This window comes from Telopea speciosissima, chromosome 11 (genome assembly GCF_018873765.1).
Source record: "Telopea speciosissima isolate NSW1024214 ecotype Mountain lineage chromosome 11, Tspe_v1, whole genome shotgun sequence".
Taxonomy (NCBI): domain Eukaryota; kingdom Viridiplantae; phylum Streptophyta; class Magnoliopsida; order Proteales; family Proteaceae; genus Telopea; species Telopea speciosissima.
This window is the reverse complement of record NC_057926.1, coordinates 12,820,997-12,840,781: the sequence shown is the minus strand read 5'-3', so window position 1 is coordinate 12,840,781 and position 19,785 is coordinate 12,820,997. Positions and strand designations below refer to the sequence as shown.

Sequence of the window (19,785 nt, the reverse complement as noted above, 5' to 3'; positions counted from 1 at the left end):
CATCATGGAGTAGAGAAAGAAGAAAAGATGGAAAGACCGGAAAAGTGAACGGAGAAAAATTGATGCTCTTCTTGATCAACGACGTGATGCCACGTGGTACCCGACCTGGCAGCTCGACAGCGCATCTTGCAACCCCGAGACGGAAGGAAGGCGGTCATTCATCATCGTTCCTTCATCACCTCACAAGCTCACACACACGTACAGAGAGAGAAGAGATTTCCATTTCATATCTCCGTTTCATCGTCACGAGAGCTTCAACCCTTTCATGAAATAAAATTAGAATCACATAATTTTTTCCTTTTCCTTTACGTTTATTTAGTTTTCTGAATCGCTAGTGGTCTCTCTCTCTCTCTCTCTGGAATGTATTTTTTGCTTTTTGTTTCAATCATCAGCTGAGACCAGAGAGGAGAATGAGAGAGAGACAAAGAAGACGCGTTAGCTGATAAGATTCACTGTCTGTCCTTGTTTGGATATCGAATTCAGCGATCCTGTGTTGCCACCGGAATCGGTATCTAAAGGTATATACTCAGTTAGAACTTAATTGGTTCTCCCTCTAGTATCGGATCTGGATGGGAAGATAGGGTTTCTGGGAATTCCCTGATTGCTTAATTGTACAGGGTTGATGGATTTTTCGACGATTTATTGGATTTTGTTTCAGTGTTTTTAAATGGATGAGATGGTTTGATGGTTACTCGGAGGAGTAATCATAGCTCTTGATGTTGGAAAAGAAATTTCATTTATTTAGGTTTTCATTTCTGTCGAAGAAACGAATTGCCTACTACAGTTTCCCCAATGGAGTATCTGTCGATTTGGTTTCGAGAGCTTCGAATACTGGCTTTTGGATTTGTGTTGGGATCTATGAAGCTCGTTGGCTATTGGTTCTGAATACACTTCATGTGTAATAAAGGAATTTGGCGCTTGGAACAATCGTGCTCGCAGTCTGATAACCTCTTTAATCATCATCAGTGGCAGTACCAGGCTGTGTTTGGGATGGAGACACCTGCCACAGCCCCAACAACTACGCAGTCGCCGGGTTCGAATGAAGAAAGCCCTCGTGTCAAGTTCCTTTGTAGCTTTGCAGGTAGCATTTTGCCTAGACCTCTGGATGGGAAGCTCAGATATGTTGGGGGAGAGACTAGGATTGTGAGCTTGCCTAGGGAGATTACTTGTGAGGAGTTGATGGCTAGGATGAGAGAGCTTTTCGAAGGGGCAGCTTTGTTGAAGTATCAGCAGCCAGATGAAGATCTCGATGCTTTGGTTTCGGTTGTTAATGATGACGATGTGACCAATATGATGGAGGAATATGATAAGTTGGGAGCCGGGGATGGGTTTACCAGACTCAGGATATTTCTGTTCTCACATCCAGATCAAGATGCTTCTTCACACTTTGATACAGATGAGAGGGAAACTGAAAGGAGGTATGTGGATGCATTAAATGATGGACCTGATTACAGGTGGTCACAGCAGCAACAGTCTGAATCCCCTACAATGGGTCCTGTGGTAGCTGAACAGTATTTTAATTCAATCAGCCTTGAGGCTGGTCTCCATAACCAGAGGAATTGCGAGATGCCTTTGCCACAGTTTAATTTACGTCATCTCACCATTCCTCATCTAGGATCTGGCCCACATCAACAATCCCACACTCAGAGATATAATGAAATCGAGACTCCTTGGAGCCCTGCATACTGTTCACCCAGGCACCATGGGCATCATGATCCTTGGCCTTTGCCAGAGTACCCATCTTCGCCATCTTCGGGTCATTACCGAATGACATTTGGAGACTTACACGATAAGGGCTTGGATAGGTTGTCTGAGGAATATGCACGGCAGCAACTGAGTCATCAGCCCCAATATGATCACCAGCCACAATTTGTTGACAATGTTGTATGGCTTCCTCCTGGAGCTATACCTAGTGATAAGGCTGGTTTTCCAGGCAACTTGAGCCATTCACACAATGTTTTTGAAGGGAGTAATATCTGTGAGCACTGTCGAATGGCTTTCCAAAGAAATCTAACTTCATCTGATGCTGCTCGTTATCCAGATTCTCGTTGGAAGCATGGTGTGCAACAACCACATTTGGAGCAGCCAAGTACAGGGAATGAATTCCACCAATTTGCTAATCCATGTGCCCAATGTGCTTCCAGTAGGGAGACTTACATGTTGAATATGGAACAAAATGAGGCTCGATCTTTCTATAATGAAGTTCATGGTCATGAACGAAGTTGGGCCCTACACCATCAATTAAACCATTGTGGTGAGGAACCTAGGACACATGTGTCTGGAGCTGGACGAATGAGTGAGCACTACATTGTAGATGGTACTACTGGTGTGAATTCTCTTCTTGCACATGGTAATTGCTCTGATGGTCATCATGTTTCTTCCAATTGTATCAACCATGATGACCCTAGGTATATTCGATCTGGACCTGAAATGGGGAATGGAGGGTTTCCTGACCAAGTTGTTGGAAGTGGGCTTCACAGTCATATTCCTGCACCTGAAGACCGTGGAGTTCGTTATGGGAACTTCCCTCCTGCTTATGCAACAGAGAATCTTTATCAGGTGTCACACGGACCTGCACCTTCACATGCTTTATGGAGGAAGGTGCAGAACCCTCTGCATGTCACATCATCTTATGAACCGTCGAGCTTGTTGCCTCAAGCCAATGGTACGATAAACTCAGGGTTCCTAAGGGGAACCCAGGAGGGTAGTCCTCGTTTTTGTATTGCTGTGGATAATTCAAATGCTTGGGCTGGGCCATCCCAAAAAGTATATGCCTTTGATGGGTCCCCACCATCGGAATTTCCCCATGGCCATGTTTCAAAATTAAAAGCGCACAACCTTTGTCATGAAAACCAGAATGTTGCTTCAGATCCTGTTCGAACCCAACCTAACATGGTTGACCATGCCGTGCCAATGGTGTCTTCACTGGCAGCTGTGATTGATGATAAGGTGGGTGCTTCAACTGCTTTAGGTTACACTCAAGGGCCAAGAGATAACATTGCTGTTGGAGTAGTGACGGTAGAGAATAATATGCTAGGAGAGAGTTCTGAACTTAAGTGTGTAGAAACTGCTGGGCACTCTGATGTGGCACCTACTGCTTTCTCAAAAGAAAACCAAGAGCCTGATAAGAAAAATGGGGAAGGAAATATTGTTTCAAGTGACATCAGACCTGCTGAAGAGCATGGTGATACTGTAAAACATGGTGAAACAGATGTTCTTGCCACAGAGAAAGAAGACCTCTCAGCTAGGTGTTTGAGTTTCTTACCTGAGTTGATTGCTTCTGTTAAAAAAGCTGCCTTAGAGGGTGTTGAGGAGGTAAAAGCTACAGTGCAAGAAAATGCTGATGGTGGTGTTTTGCTTGATCCAATGTCAAAAGAAGCAGCTTTGCATGAATTAGAATCAGTGGTGAGAACTTCCCCTGCCACAGTTCTTTTTTCTTGTTCTAGAAGTAGATGTTCTTTCGGATTTTATTTACTTACCATTACTTGAATATACTCTGGTCATAGATCAACAATTTAGATTTGGATCATGATTCTGATAGTGACCATCCAAACATCTCCAAGATTGAGCCAACTAAGGCAGAGGAAGAAGCTTTGGCTAAAGGGTTGCAGGTATTCCTCCATAATCTCTCGTATTCAGTAATGTCATTCCGATGTATTTCTACCTTTTCCATCAGTGTCCATTTAAAATGTTTTCCTTTTTTCCCCTCCTGTATAGACAATAAAAAATGATGACCTGGAGGAAATCCGAGAATTGGGATCTGGGACATATGGAGCTGTTTATCATGGAAAATGGAAAGGTTCTGATGTAGCAATAAAAAGAATTAAAGCGAGCTGCTTTGCTGGAAGACCATCTGAGAGAGAACGCTTGGTAGTCTCCGTATCACATTTATAACTGATTTTTCCAGATAAAATGATGTTTATACGTGATTTCTGTTATCAATTACTGTTTCCTTCACCTCGTTATGAAAGACTGAATTTGTGTGACCACTGTGAGTTTTCCATAGCATATTTTTTGATGTTTTGTGTGGCATGACATTTAGAGAATGCTACGCAAGAACTTGCTCTCCCTTGATAAGTTTAGCTGAAGTTTGAAATAGCAATTAATTTGGTCTAAAATCTCAGAATAAATTTTGAAAAGCTGATTATGTAACCTTCTGGTGCAAACATGCTATTGTTTGATGATCTTCGATACATTGAAAGTTGTCTTCGGATTTTAAAGCTATCCATTAAAAGTTGTATTTGAATATTGAAGCCTGGAGGGATAATAAATTTGATTAACAGAGAGAGAAAACAGAGGATCCCCTTTCATACAAACTGATTTTTCTTGTTAACGATTTGGAATAACGTGTTTTCTGGCAATGAACTGTGCTTCATTGCTCATGGAAGTAAGCTTCAAATTGATTTGCTTGTCTGAGCTATAAGAGAAAGCTATTGCTGCTGATAACCATGTATAGATTTTTTTTTTTGGGGGGGGGGGGGGGTTGTGAATAAAAAATTCATTACCATGGAAAGAGGAAAGTGGGGACTCCCATATAAGGGAGAAGAAACAAAAGCAAATACTAAAAAGCCCAACCCTCAACTAGGAGGAGTGATGGGGAGGCCCCGAGAGTCCACAATCAACCTATTCCGAGGGGAATCAATGCATCGAGAAAGAATAGAAGATAGCTTGCATTTGATGCGAAGGCTATGGAAGACATAATCTGTTGCAAGGTCCTGGAGGAGGGAGCCCACCGTCTGAGATACGCTCCATCCAAATATGATAGATTGCTGCGCCAAAGACTAGCTTACCCAAGTGTTGCAAGAAGAGCCACCACCAAAGGATATGTCCGCCCAAGGCCATTCTCTATCAAAGGGAAGAATCCTTCTCCTCCTTCCAAAAGCGAAGAGGAGAAAGGGCAATCGAAGAATAGATGATCCACATCTTCTAGAGCATTCCAACGAAGGCAACATTTGGGAGAAATCGGAATCAGCCTCTGGGAAAGAAAGGACTATGTCAGGAGGCAGTGAGAGAGGGCATGCCAGACCGTGAAGCTCTAGCAGGGAATATGCCTATTATACCAAACCAACTTGCACTAGGGAGCGATGGGCCCATAGGCTGTAATGAGGTCCCAAGCGGATTTGGAACTAAAAATGTGACGACCCTATTAGTAGCAGAGAAATAGAAGAAGAAGAGGAGAAAGAAGAAGAGAAAAGGAGAGAGCAAACTCAACTCTTGTTAATGAGAGAACCCAGAAAACCTCTCATATATTAGGGATCCTGTACAGGGGCATAAAGGGAAACCAGAAAAACATAAAGAGGGAAGAGAGGGATCCCTTCTCGGTATTAGCGCCAGATTCCCTAACGCTAATCCCAAGAAAGGTGAATGCCCTTTCTACCCTTATACACTCTCCCTCAAGTTGGAGCATATATATCAATCATGCCTAGCTTGTTACAAATGTAGTCAACCCTCCCACTCACTAAAGACTTAGTAAAAATATCAACAAGTTGTTCTCCAGTCTATAATATTTCATAGAGATTATGCCCTGTTGGAGTTTCTCTCTCACAAAGTGACAATCCACCTCAATATGTTTAGTTCTCTCATGGAATACGCGGTTTGAGGCAATATGTATTGCTGCCTGGTTGTCACATCTATAGTTCAAGATTTCGCAAAATATCGCCGATATATCGGTATATTTCGAAAATCTCGACACTACCGAGACGAAATGGCCATACGAAATGGAAAAGGTACAAATTTCGGGGAAATTTCGTGATCTTTTGGAATATATCGGCATATTTCATACAAATTCCTAGGATAGATTACCTTCAGTATGTTGGTGACTCCATTTATGTGGCAATTGTGGATGACTACACTCGTTTCTTCTCCCAAACTTTACCGTGGTCCATGTATGTCCTTCAGACAGAGAGCAATGGACGTCGACTCCAGTGGAGCATGAGTGCGGTCGATCCAGGAAGGCATAGCAATTATTATTAGGATTTGTTTTATGACAGTTGTGAGTCTTGTGAGTTGTGAGTTGTGAGTTGTGACTTTGTGTATTGGCTATTAAGTATTGAACTAATGACTTTTATGGAGTTTCTTTTATGGAGTTTATGAGTTATGACTTATGAACTTATGCACTTGTGAATTTTTGAGTTTAAAGTTTAAACTAAAGGCTACATTTGACTTTATTTTTGTTTAATTACTCTGTTTAAATTTGTTATTGTCTTTTAGTACTTATGCAATGTGTATTTTACTATTTATACATCAGGGTCCGATTGTATACTGTCAATTGAGGTGCAAACCCAAAACACCACTTTGAATTCACTTTTTTTTGCAATATAAAGGTTTAAATGTGTTTATTTACCTTAAATAAGGGTGTATACGAAGTATCAGGCCTTAATATGGCCAAAAACCTACCGAGATGGACTGTCAAAATATGACAGAAAAATACCATATTTCGGGCAAAATTTCGGAAATCTCGACCTGCCCGAAATGGCGAGACGAGATCGTGAACCTTGGTCACACCACAACTGCATTGGTTTAGAATTCTCAAACCCAAGTTCAGTCAACAACATCTTCAACCAAACCTGCTCACAAGTAGCATGTGCCATGGCTCGATATTCTGACTCGGCACTTGATCTAGCCACACACTTTGTTTCTTAATCTTCTGCGAGACAAGGTTACCTCCAACAAATATACAGTAACCTGTAGTTGATCTTCGATCAATTGGGGATCTGGCCTAATCTGCATCAGAAAATCCCTCAACTCGTGTATGTTCATGATCAGTATACACTAATCCACGTCCTGGAGCCTTCTTGAGATACCTCAAAATCCGAATAACAGCATCCCAATGAGGAGTTCTAGGAGATGACATGAACTAACCTACAACATGATCGGAAATGAGATATCAGGCCGAGTGAATGTCAAGTAATTCAGTTTTCCAACCATCCTTTTGTACTTTTCTGGATCATCAAGAGCATCTCCCTCATTTGTAGCAAGTTTGACATTGGGATCCATTGGATTATCAAGAGGTTTACATCTTAGCATCCCAGTCTCTGTAAGCAAATCAAGAGTATACTTCCGTTGTGAGGGAGATATTCCCTTCGTGGATTGAGCCACTTCAACTCCTAGGAAATACTTCAATTTTCCAAATCCTTAGTTTGAAATCTTTGTTGTAGATGAGTTTTCAAACTATCAATTCCTGTAGAGTCATCACCAGTAATCACGATATCATCTACATATACAATCAGAAAAATCTTGCTGGTGTTGGTCTGACGATAGAAAAGAGAGTGCTCAGAGTAGTCACAATTGCATCGTGACAAACCAAACTCAAGTACTACCTCTGTAAAGCGGCTAAACCAGGCCCTTAGAGATTGTTTCAATCCATACAATGATTTCTTCAATTCGCAAACTAACCCAAACTCCCCCTGAGCAACAAACTCAGGAGGTTGCTCCATATACACCTCTTCTTGCAGATATCCATGGAGGAAAGCATTCTTAACATCCAGTTGATGCATAGGCCACCGATGAGAGGTGGCAAGGGAAATCAGGATATGAACAGAGGATAGCTTGGCAACCGGAGAAAAAGTATCCAAGTAATCTACACCATACACCTATGCATAGACCTTGGCCACCAAACGAGCTTTCAGGCGAGTAAGAGAGCCATCAACATTAACCTTAACTACATAGACCTAACGACAACCAATGGTAGATTTCCCAGGGGGCAATGGAACAAGGTCCCAAATGTGGTTATGTTCCAAAGCCTATAATTCTTCTTCCATAACTATCCTCTAGCCAGAAATAGATAATGCCTCTGCAATTGTCTTAGGAACATGATGAGATGCAACAGTGGAAAGACATGTTTGAAAGGTAGACGATAGACCAGAATAAGAAACATAAGAAGATGGAGGGCGCTAACACACCGACGTTTACCTTTTTGATGAGCAATGGGCTAGTCCAAGTCAGAAAAGATAGGGGCGGGGGAAAATCAGCAGATGGCAAAGACGCGATAGTAGGTGGAGAATCAGTGGGGTTAGCATCTTCCCTTGGACGACGGTGGTAAACATTAATAACCGGAGGCTTCAAAGGAGGCTGAATAATAGAAGGCTGCAAAGGAGGCTGAATAACACAAAGAGGAATATCCTCATCCAAGGAAGGATCTACACGAAGCTCATCCACATTGGATTGAGACTCAAAGAAAGAAACATCAGCAGTAATAAAATACTTACGAAGAACAGGAGAATAACATCGATACCCCTTTTGAACATGAGAATAACCCACAAAAATGCATTTAATGGCTTTGGGAGCTAACTTAGATAACCCTGGAGTATGGTCTTGAACAAAGCAGACACACCCAAAGACACGTGGTGGCAATCAAAAGAGAGATTCCGAAGGAAAAGCAAAGCATAAGGAATGCCACCACCTAAAAGAGAGGAAGGCATACGATTAATTAGGTGACAAGTAGTTAACACTGCATCAGCCCAGAAAGATTTGTCCACTTTCATTTCAAAGAGAAGGGGCCGAGTCACTTCCATCAAGTAACGGTTCTTCCTTTCTGCCGCACCATTTTGTTAGGGTGTGTCAGAATAGGAATACTAATGAATGATCCCACGAGTGGTCAAAAAGTCAAAATACAGGGCAGAAAAATATTCTCGTGCATAGGCACTACGCAAAATTTTAACATAACAGCCAAATTGATTCTTAATTTCAGCAATGAATGAGGAAAAGATGGAAAATAATTCAGGCCAACATTTCATTAAATATAACCAAGTAACACGAAAATAGTCATCAACAAAAGTAACAAAATATTTAAAGCCCAGTGTGGACGTTACATGACAAGGACCTCACACATCAGAGTGAACTAAAGAAAAGGGATGTGTGGCCCGTTTATTGACACGAAGGGGATAACTCACACAGTGGAGCTTCCCAAACTGACACGACTCACAATTTAAAACGAAAGGGAACAACAAACTAGGAAAAATTTTTTGCAAACTCTGTAAGGACGGATGACCAAGCCGACAATGGATCTCATGAGGGGAGGCTGTGCTCGAACAAGCAACTGAAGGTGTGTCCTCAAGAAGATATAGTCTCCCAGAGACCAAGCCTCTACCAATCGTCTTCTTCGACTGCAAATCCTGAAATACACAAGAATCAAGGAAAAAGGTTATGGAACAGTTGTAGGCATTAGTGAATTGACTAACAAATAAGAGATTAAAAGGAAATTTGGGTAAATACAATACAGAAGATAATGACAAGGAGGAAGTGGGCTGAACAGTACCAGTGCCTCTGACTGTAGCAAAGGAACCGTCAGCAAGAGTAACACTTGAATTAGAGGTTTGTAAAGAGGAAAAGATACCTAAGGTTCCAGACATATGGTCTGAGGCTCCTGAATCAATAATCCAGGGCCTAGAGGTGGAGAGACACGCAGTGACATTACCTGTCTGAACAAAAGTAGCAGTGGAAGAAATATCCTGAGAGGCCTTTCCCTGGCTGTATCGAGCATATTCCTCCTTCGTCATGGTCAAAGTCACACGACAGTTCTCCATAGGCACAAATGGGGCTGCTGGTTCAACAATAGCAGTGTTGGCTATCTTGGACTGTGGAGGTTTGCCATGTAATTTCCAACAAAAGCGCTGAATATGGCCAGGTTTGCCACATTGATGGCAAGTCCTCACAGGACCAGATTTCTCAGACTTATTAGATGAATCATGAGTACTAACCATGGTTCAAGAACTCGCGAGATCTCGGGGAGATCTCAGTTTTTTGAGAAATCGAGTCAAGTTACGATTTTAAAAATTACACTATCTCGGTCGAGTTCTCGGGTAACTCGAGATCTTGGGTCGACCCCGAACTCGATCCATCTACCTCTTTAAAACTTACCTAACTCGACAGAACTCAACATATCTCGGTTGAGTTCTGTCCAAAGGCCATTTTCTACCCCATTTGAAGCTCCTTCTTCATTTTACCTGTGGATTTCAAGTTCTGACCTTCGGGAGAGTTTAATCAGCTGCACATTTGAAGGATTCAGCTACACATCTTCAAGTGGCATACTATGTGCAAAATTACAGCAACACTATGACATGGGAATTCTATGTGGATCGTGTTGGGACTGAATACATTAACACATCACATTTTATGTAACATTTGTTTAAAGATTGATGTATTGTACACTTTAATATTTCTAATGCTTATTTAAGTTATTTTAAGAATATTAATTGAATGTTTTGATTTCTTTCTATTACTAAATTATGTGTAGAGTAGGGTATTTTAGTACATCGTCGCCTACCAACTTATGGTCCGAAGTGAAACTCATATTTGGACGTTGTTTTTGCAAAATCTGATAGTGCCATTGTGTTTAAATGGCCTAAAATAGGTTGAATACCAAGTTTCAGATCCAAACTAGGTCTAAAACCCATCAAGTTGTGGCTTCGAGTCGAAAAAAAAAATGCACCAACTTGGCGAGATCTCAACGCGACTCGGTTTTTCCAAGGGCCGAGTTGGTACCGAGTTCCGAGTTTTAGTACCTTGGTACTAACAGGTATTGCAGTCGGGGGAATTTTAGCAAACTGACGGCCCCCACTGCGGCCACTACTCACAAGGGCAGTGCTATCACCAGAAGAAACTTGTGTTGTGTTGCGAGACACACAGAGAACCCGAGAAAAGGTATCCGCAAGAGATGGAACTGTAACACCTCCAAGGATTTGAGATCGAACAGATTCGAACTCTGGGCCTAAGCTGCCTAAGAAGCTCATAACCGCCAACTTCTCACGTTGTTGTTGCATTTATGTCACATCAGATGTAATGGGCTGCAAGGCTTTCAGTTCTTCATGCATTCTCTTAAAGTCAGCAAAATGTTGGGTCAGAGGACAACCCTTCCGATCAAACCGATAAAACTCTTGGGACAGCTTATAAATCCTAGAGAGATTATTGTGTCCAGAATACAAAACAGCTAGATAATCCCATAGTTCTTTAACAGTATCAATGTGAGTCACAAGATCTACGATATTACTATCTATAGAGTTCAACATCTGGTCCAAGATATGGGCATCAGTAACCTCCCCAGTAGTAGCATCCATTCTATCAGGTTTCTTCCCAGTCAAGTGATGTTTCTCACCCCTACCCGTGAGAACCAGGGACACAATCTTGTGCCATTGCTGAAAATTCTGACTGCCTTCCAACTTCTTAGAGGTCAGAAAATTTGGTGATGAGGATACCACTTCAGTCACAATCTTGGTATCCTTCGATGTCTCACTCATGAATGCCACCAAAAAGGGAGACCAAGAAAATACCAAATAAACAATAACAGCCCTCAAACAATCACCAGAAATAGAGGCAGCAAGTCAACCGAAGCACAAATAGGCACTAAAGAACCACCAGAAAGTGTATAGCAGACCAACCGAATAGTACACGGCCCAGAAAAATCAATAACGTTGACTCAAACATATATAAGAGCAAACCAACAGCATAACAGTCCCATAAAAATCGATCTAAAAATCGATATCAATGCCAAGATCAATCCAGCAGCATATCAGTTCCAAACAATCAATTCACAAGATCGATATCAAGGTAAAGACACCAAAAAACAGGACAAAAATCGATCCAATCAACCATAAATTAATGCAAAAGACATCGAACCTGAGATTGAGTCTTGACTGATGTCTTTAAACCCATCATAGCAGCCTTCAAAACCCTTCAAAACTTCAGAACTGGGGTAAGGTACCCCTTGCGACAGAGAAGAACCCTAAAGTCTTCAAAACCTGATTGAGTTTACCACACTTTCTTCTATCGATTGTAGAAACAAGAAAGGGACCGAGAGAAGGGAATGGAAGCGAGTCCTTCTTGATCAGATTTGCTCTGATACCATGTTAGTAGCAGAGAAATAGAAGAAAAAGAAGAAGAAGAAGAAGAAGAAGAAGAAGAAGAGGAGAGAGCAAGCTGAACTCTCGTTAATGTGAGAACCCAGAAAATATCTCATATATTAGGTTTGATCCTGTACAGGGACATGAAGGGAAACCAGAAAAACAAAAGAAGGGAAGAGAGGGAACCCTTCTCGGTATTAGCGCCAGATTCCTTGACGCTAATCCCGAGAAGGGTGAATGCCCTTTCTACCCTTCTAACACCCAACTCAAAGGTCTAAGATCCATTTCCCTACTTCTCATGGAAACAATCTCTCAATAATACCAAAAAAATAAAAATAAAAATTTTATTCAAATAAAAACTTTTGCAAAACATTCAAACTCATGATCTTAATCATTCAAATTCCAGCGTAATGGTCTACTGGTGGCTGAATTCCTAATAAATTATTACAACCTTCAAAAGTCAAATAACAGAAACAGATAGAATAAAAATCGAAGTAAAATATCATAACCCCATGCTCAAGCCATCATCACCCATCTCATGTGTTTCTACTGATCTCTGTGAGGTATATATAACACAGTGACTTGCAAACCCGTTAAAAAAAAACACATACATCCCCACATATACAAAGCATACAAAGTAGCAGGTAACTAAAAAAAAACATGAAAATCATTTCTTAAAAACTTAAACCTCAAACCATAGATGAAATTCGTAAGTCATTCTGAGAATTGCGCAAACAGCCAAACATATGGGTGAGAACACTCCGTTGATCAAACGGAGCCTTTCCTTTGCCCCATTACACTAGTCGGCTGTATGTTGTTCCCTAGGGTGGCATACATATCCTGTGCCAGTCACCAGAGCATGAAACCATCCAGCTGGCCAACTGGGCATCTCTAAAAGAGGAATCCTTGCCACATCATATCCTATACTATTCAACGGAGCACCAGATCATCCAGTCGGCACCATTGGGCATCTTGCTGGCGGGCGAGGCTGTAACCATAATGTGTCTCATCCAACACCTAACCTTTGTTGGAAAGGGTTTCAGATAAGTCTATCCCGTATAACCCAAAGCCTTTTCCATTCCTTTACATTAATTGCCATTTTCACAAAATTCACATCACCCTCTAGATGTAAGAAAAACCATGCTGGAAATCGTACAGGAACATTATGGCATTGATTATCATAGCATGCTTGTATTCCCACATTCATCCATACCTGAAACTATCATGTTATTTAATCATAAACATGTTCATTTTATATGACATCAGTGCATATCATCAGTCCTACCATCTTATACCCATATATGACTATACAACATCAAACATTCGTTAATGTAAGACTAAATTAGGTTAAATTAGGGAAAGTATCAGGGCAGCTGATTGGATGGCGAACCTTGCCTGTGATTCTGGTTCGTCCTCCGTTTTGTTAAAGTCATGTAACAGGGGTAGTTTAGGAACTAGTCTCATTACTAGTTGCCTTATTATGTAATTCTTTTTTCTTCTTTATTTCTCTTGTACCTCCCTAGGGAGGTGGATGTAATTCTCTCCTTATTATGTTTGAATTAATATAGGTGTATGGAGAAGTCTCTCCAACACAATCGATTACAACCTAAATATTCTCTTGCTATCTTCTTCCTCCTCCAACTTCTTCCTTCTCTCTTCTTACCTTCTCAACCTAAAATCTAACTTGGTATCAGAGCAGGCTCAAGGTTTGAGAGTCGTGTTCAGTCCCTGTTTCCATTCTTTCTCTTCTCTTTGAAATCCTTTGTGTCTAAGGATTCCAAAGAGGAGATTCCTGTGTACAGCTTTGCTTAAGTATGGAATAGGCTCATTCTAGCCTCTTTTGATGATTGAAGGATCTACTTGAGCTGTTTTGAAGATTTGGATCTCACATAGCTGCTGCTACAAGTTTCGCCAGGTTCAGGTTGCAGGTTTTCTCTTCCCTTTTCTCGGATTGTTTTTGTGTCTTGGTTTGGTTCATTTGCATCACCCTAGGACACCTATTATGATGGCTATGTTCTTCCTTGCTGTTTGAAGAAGCCATATGAGCAGATTTGTTTCTTTTGTGGGATCCTCTGTTCTGCCCAGGTAAACCCTAGAGTGTTTAGCCATTTTTTTTTCTTGCATGTGAGCGGCAGTTTGACGCTCTTTTGGTTGAGGGATGTGTATGCACAGCCTTTGTGAGGCCTTTCCTCTTGTTTGAAGTTGATACTTCTCCTTGCAAGCCTTGTTGTCACAGTACAGCCTCATGGGTCCTTTAGTGTCAGATCCCAATTCCTGAACAAGTCTTTTTAGCCAGATGAGTTTACACACCCCATGTGCCATAGCTCTAAAATCTGCCTTGGCACTAGATCTGGCCACAACATGCTGTTTCTTACTCCTCCATGTGACTAAGTTACATCCTGAACAAGTCTTTTTAGCCAGATGAGTTCACACACCCCATGTGCCATAGCTCTAAATTGTACCTTTGTGGGAGGTAACTTAGTCACATGGAGGAGTAAGAAACAACATGTTGTGGCCAGATCTAGTGCCGAGGCAGAATTTAGAGCTATGGCACATGGGGTGTGTGAACTCATCTGGCTAAAAAGACTTGTTCAGGAATTGGGATCTGACACTGAAGGACCCATGAGGTTGTACTATGACAAGAAGGCTGCCATCAGTATTGCTCACAACCCTGTTCAGCATGACCGGACTAAGCACATTGAGGTTGATAGGCATTTCATTAGGGAGAAGATTGACTCTGGCTGTATTTGTACACGTTTTGTGAAGATTGGTGATCAGTTGACCGATATCTTCACCAAGGCTCTTGGCTCTCCTCAGTTTAGTACTCTCCTAAGCAAGCTAGGAATGCACGATATATATTCTCCAGCTTGAAGGGGGAGTGTTAGAAGGCATGTAACAGGGGTAGTTTAGGAACTAGTCTCATTACTAGTTGCCTTATTATGTAATTCTGTTTTTCTTCTTTATTTCTCTTGTAACCTCCCTAGGGAGGTGGATGTAATTCTCTCCTTATTATGTTTGAATTAATATAGGTGTATGGAGAAGTCTCTCCAAAACAATCGATTACAACCTAAATATTCTCTTGCTATCTTCTTCCCCCTCCATCTTCTTCCTTCTGTCTTCTTACCTTCTCAACCTAAAATCTAACTCGTTTTCCACGTTGGCAGCCAGCCGCCAGGGGGCTTACAGCGTATTCTCCTGGAAGACACGGCTGGTTTGCCAGTCCTAAGGAAATAGGTTTATTTTAACTTGAATTGTCTTTTGATTGTGTGGTTTGGGTCCATCTTTGAGGCGAGAGTGTTTGCTCCTCTGGGTCGGGGTAAGGTGGCACGTCCCCCCCTTGTATTCTTTATTCATTTATTTGGTTATCAATAAAATTTCAGGGGCTCTCCGGGTCCCAGGTAATGTTCGGGTTAAAAAAAAAAAGTTGAATTTAGTCCCAAGTAACCCACAAATCCAAAATAGAAACAAGGGCAGAAATAGAAGGTTTAGTAAATCAAACCAAACAGCCACTGGAACTCAACAAAACTTGGATCGATTGATGCTTGTATGGAGTAGAAGCACTGCTGAAAGTCTCACTTGATTCTGATGGTTGAATTGGAAGATATGGCAGCAACACCAAATTAGAAAGTAAAATTCTGCAGGCCAAACCAGCCACCAGTTGAGGACCAAGTTTGGATTGAGTGTAGGGCTATTGAGGGAAGGCTTTGCTGCAATTTTGGTGAGTTCTGATGGATGGAAGTGAAGTTATGAAGGTGGAATGAAAATAGAAGGTTTGTGAATATGGAGGATTCCAGCCAATGGAATGGGGTAGAAGTGGGGATCGAATGAAGGGGGTGATGGAGTGAGGTGATGCTCCAAAGCTCTGCAGGTTTTGATGAAGGAATGTGGAGTATCCCACTCTGATGTTGCAGCAGGGAGAACTCGCAGGAGCAGCAGAGTCTTCAATCGATGGGTACAGCAGCAGCAGCAAAAGCAACAATACTTTGGGCACTGGGGAACAGCAGCAGCAGCCTTCGGATGATCTTCACAGTGGTTATAGTAACCACAGTAACACAGTAGCACAAGGAGATCGATGGCAAGAGAAGATGGAGAAGAGAAGAAAATATAAAGTGGGGGATAGGTGGATTATGCTCTCTCAGCCAGGCTCCTTCTGCCCTTCATTGTCGCTCAACTTGACAAAGAGAATTTCAGTGCTCAAAAGCAATTTTCATTCATCTTCTAAAAATCGTGGGGAGGCTTCTAGAAGCCTCTACAATATATAGAGGGTCATACTTGCACCTCAGGTAACAAAAGAAATAGAAACTTAACATAATTAGAAACTAAATATTGCATAAGAATAGAAACTAAATTTGATCTTCTAAGTCTTCACATCTCCTTGTGGGACCCATTTGGATGGCTTAAGAGGTGCAGCTGAACTTCACAGCTTGTGGTCCCCATCCTTTAAGTTGTCTCCATCGGTGCAGCTTGAAGACTGAAAAAATACAATGACAAAATCGTTCCCTTGATCTGGGATTGGGAGACCCAGCAACTCCCAGCCCTGTTGGGTGGCCCAAGTCCAACACAAGGTTGGTTGGCCCTATGGTACAATGGGTTGGTCCATCGATTGGTGAAGTGAACCAGCCCTTCTCCTATGAGTGCCCTTGGTATATTTCTTGCCAAACAGCTTGGCATCTGCATCATTCATTTATATGAATACATGCTTAGATGAGGGAGTATATAGTTCCTCTTACTTTAATACATCATAACACCATGACTTCATACATAGGAACCATAGATACATGGATAACATCATGTTGATCCATTTACAACATCATATCATCATATCATACACACATGGATATATGAGAAGGTATAATGTTCCTCTTACCTCAATAACTCTAATGATCCTTTCCAATATAATAAGTCACAGACCTATAAATATGTGTATGTAGGTATACAACATCAGTACTATACATCATTTATCCTAATATGATCAAATATATAACCCCCCCCTTTCCATTCTATATCATACACATTTCATTACATAATTCTGTTGTAACACTATTCTGCCCCCAGTGAAAGAAACATACAAAATAAATACTTCTGGAATTCTATGGTGAATTCAGTTGGATTATAATGAAAGCCAATACATATATCTCAATACCATAAGAAAATCTCATCGCAAAACTCTCTCTATGTTAAGCTTCCAATCACTTTAAGAACAGTGTTTTGACTGAGACAGAATTCTGAGTGTCATTAACTTAGAAAAATCATATCTCCCCTTTCCCGAATCCAAATCAAGTCAAACCAGTGAGGATAGTTAGAAGGCTAATCAAAGTTGTTACAGTAGAAAAATCAGCCCAAAATACTTTTTCTAACTATGTCTGCTCTCAACGTCAATCTTGGGTTCAGAGTATCACCCTGACAATGACCAGTCTGGGTGCACAAATTTATTACTATAATAAATGAACTCAGAATGTAATAAAATTTGCAAGAGATCATGTAAACACATATATGTAATCCCAATAATTATTTCAGACCATGAAACAATCCCTAACTATGGTCAACAACATGAACAATCTCGGACTGCTGTTCTGTCCAACCTAGAAAATACTGTCAACATGGCAAAATCCTATTTTCTCTCTCATCACCTGTCAAATCCGAATTTGCATGCTTCTAAACCATGATCCTGAGCTTATGATAAATCAATATACATATAAAACTATGAACAAAACATGCCTTCAGCCATGCAAAACTCAGAATATGACCTCAAGCATCAAAACCCTACTCTAACCCCATGTTGCACTTCAAAATTAACTAGAACAAAGTGTAGATCAACATACCTCTTGTAGGAATGTTCTTGCTCAATAAAATATATGAAAAATCCTTTGAGAATCCTTGAAGATGAGGTATAAAATAAACCTCCAGCAGCTTATGAAGGTATGCTCGTCTCTTCTCCTTTTCCTTTTGTTGTAATATGGGTTCAAGGGTAAAATTGTCATAGGGGTAATATTGTCCTTGTACCTATTCTAGAATGTTCCTTCTCATATTATAAATAAAGAATGGCTGTAGTCACACTGACTAAGCTAGTATACATGGAATTCAACATGGTATCAGAGCAAGAATTCATTTGGGAATATGGGACATAATTTTTTCTCTCTCTCTTTCTCTCGTGATTTCGCCCTAGCACCACCACCGACCTCCACCACTTGACCTCCGTCAGCCTTCTGCCAGCATTCCGCCAGCCTTCCACCACCTCCGCCAGCTCTTCGCCAGCATTCTACCTCCCTTCTAGTCTCCCACGACCCTCTCGCCCTTCCTCTCTCTCTCTCTCTCTTTCGTGGGAGCCTTCGTCTCCTTTGTCGCCTTCTCCTTTCCACCCTTGGTGACCAAGGGCTGTTTGTTGGCCTCCCTATGCCTTAAAGTTTTTTGGAGGATTTTTTCTGTTGGAGTATTTTTTTTTAACCAGCCACCATGCCTGACCATTTCAAGATTACATCAGCTTCCTTTGGCCCCGATGGCACTTCGCAACATGATTTTCTTCCGTTTCCAATCAACTCGATTAAATTAAATGGAAGCAACTATCTGTTGTGGTTTCGTTCCTGTTTGTTTGCTATTGTTTCCCATGGTCTCTCTGGCTACATCACCGCGACAACTGTCAGGCCTACCGATGCTGGTCTTGCACAAGATAGGTGGATGAATTTTAACTTCTTGGTCATGTCTTATCTGGTTAATTCCATGGACCAAGAAATTGTTGGCCGCTACCTTCTTCTTGATACGACTGCTAAGATCTGGAAGACAGCCCAGGACACCTACTCTTAAGTAGGGAATGCCGCCCAATGTTATGAACTCCGTCAAAAAATCCACTCGACAAAGCAGTTGGAGTTCTCTCTCTCCTAATACTATAATAAGATGTGCACTATGTGGCAACAATTGGATTTTTTGGGGACCTTCACTGCAACCTGTGATGTTGATGCCACGGCTTTCCGGAAGTGGGAAGATGGTTTACGGGTCTTTGATTTTGTGGCTGGCCTCAATATTGAATTTGATCAGATCAGGGCAAATATACTGAATCGTGATCCTCTACCCACTCTTGAGCAAGCTTGAGCGATTCTCGCGGCTGAGGACAATAGGCGTACAACCATGGTTAATCCCATCACTCAGGACAGATTGGCTCTCCTTTTTGGCTCTCAACCGACTTCTCGTGGGAACTCTTCCTGTGGTATTGGTGGTTATCGTGTGACTGGTGATTGCCCCCTACTAAATGTGACCACTGTGGGAAGGACTGGCATACCAAGGACCACTGTTGGAAGCTTCGTGGTCGCCCTGTAGATACACATGGGCATGGGAAGGATGGATCAAATCGTTCCAACAATGCCCTTGCAAATCAGGCATCTACTGACAAGCAGCCCACTGACCAATCTCTTTCACAAGTTGTGGCTGAACTCCAAAATCTCAGGGACATGATGATTCGATTGGACACATCTTCTTCATTGGCTGCTTCGGCTGTTTCTTTGCCTTCTAATCATTCGACCAATCCTTCCACAGGTATTCCATTTGGTGGGCATTGCATCTCGGTCATACCCAAACAAAAATAGGAACAAAGCTGTCCATATGTGCCCCCAAATCAGTGTCCACGTGAACAGTAACTCGGGTACTGTTCAGTAACTTCTTCTTCTTTTTTTTTTAAATTTCTGTCTTGGTCTCTTATCTTCTTCATGCTTCTCTTTGGGCTGGAGCTGCCTTAGGTGATGCTCCATTGAACTAACAAAAACTTGCCACATCATCAGACCAGGCTGCCTCTCACAGCAGTCGAATCCCACAAACTTGCTGGGCTGGTTTTGGGGCTTCTTCCTGCAGGTACATATGGACTTGTGATCTACATCAGTCTACCTCTCTCTCTCTTTCTAATTACTAACACCTCGTTTTTACCTTCTATTCTTTTCTTTATATCTACGTTTCTTCCTTT

General features: G+C 41.5%; 1 protein-coding gene across 4 annotated transcripts in view; it reads left to right on the top strand.

Annotated features, from left to right (window-relative positions):
• The first annotated feature begins 512 nt into the window (after window positions 1–512).
• LOC122645838 overlaps window positions 513–19,785 on the top strand; it is a 64,858-nt gene continuing 45,585 nt past the window's right edge. For all 4 annotated transcript variants that reach the window (XM_043839223.1, XM_043839224.1, XM_043839225.1 and 1 more), the window contains exons 1-3: window positions 513–3,405; window positions 3,507–3,611; window positions 3,718–3,870. In XM_043839223.1, the coding sequence (XP_043695158.1) occupies window positions 895–3,405; window positions 3,507–3,611; window positions 3,718–3,870 (2,769 nt within the window). In that variant the 5' untranslated portion in view covers window positions 513–894. The remainder of the gene's footprint in view (window positions 3,406–3,506; window positions 3,612–3,717; window positions 3,871–19,785) is intronic.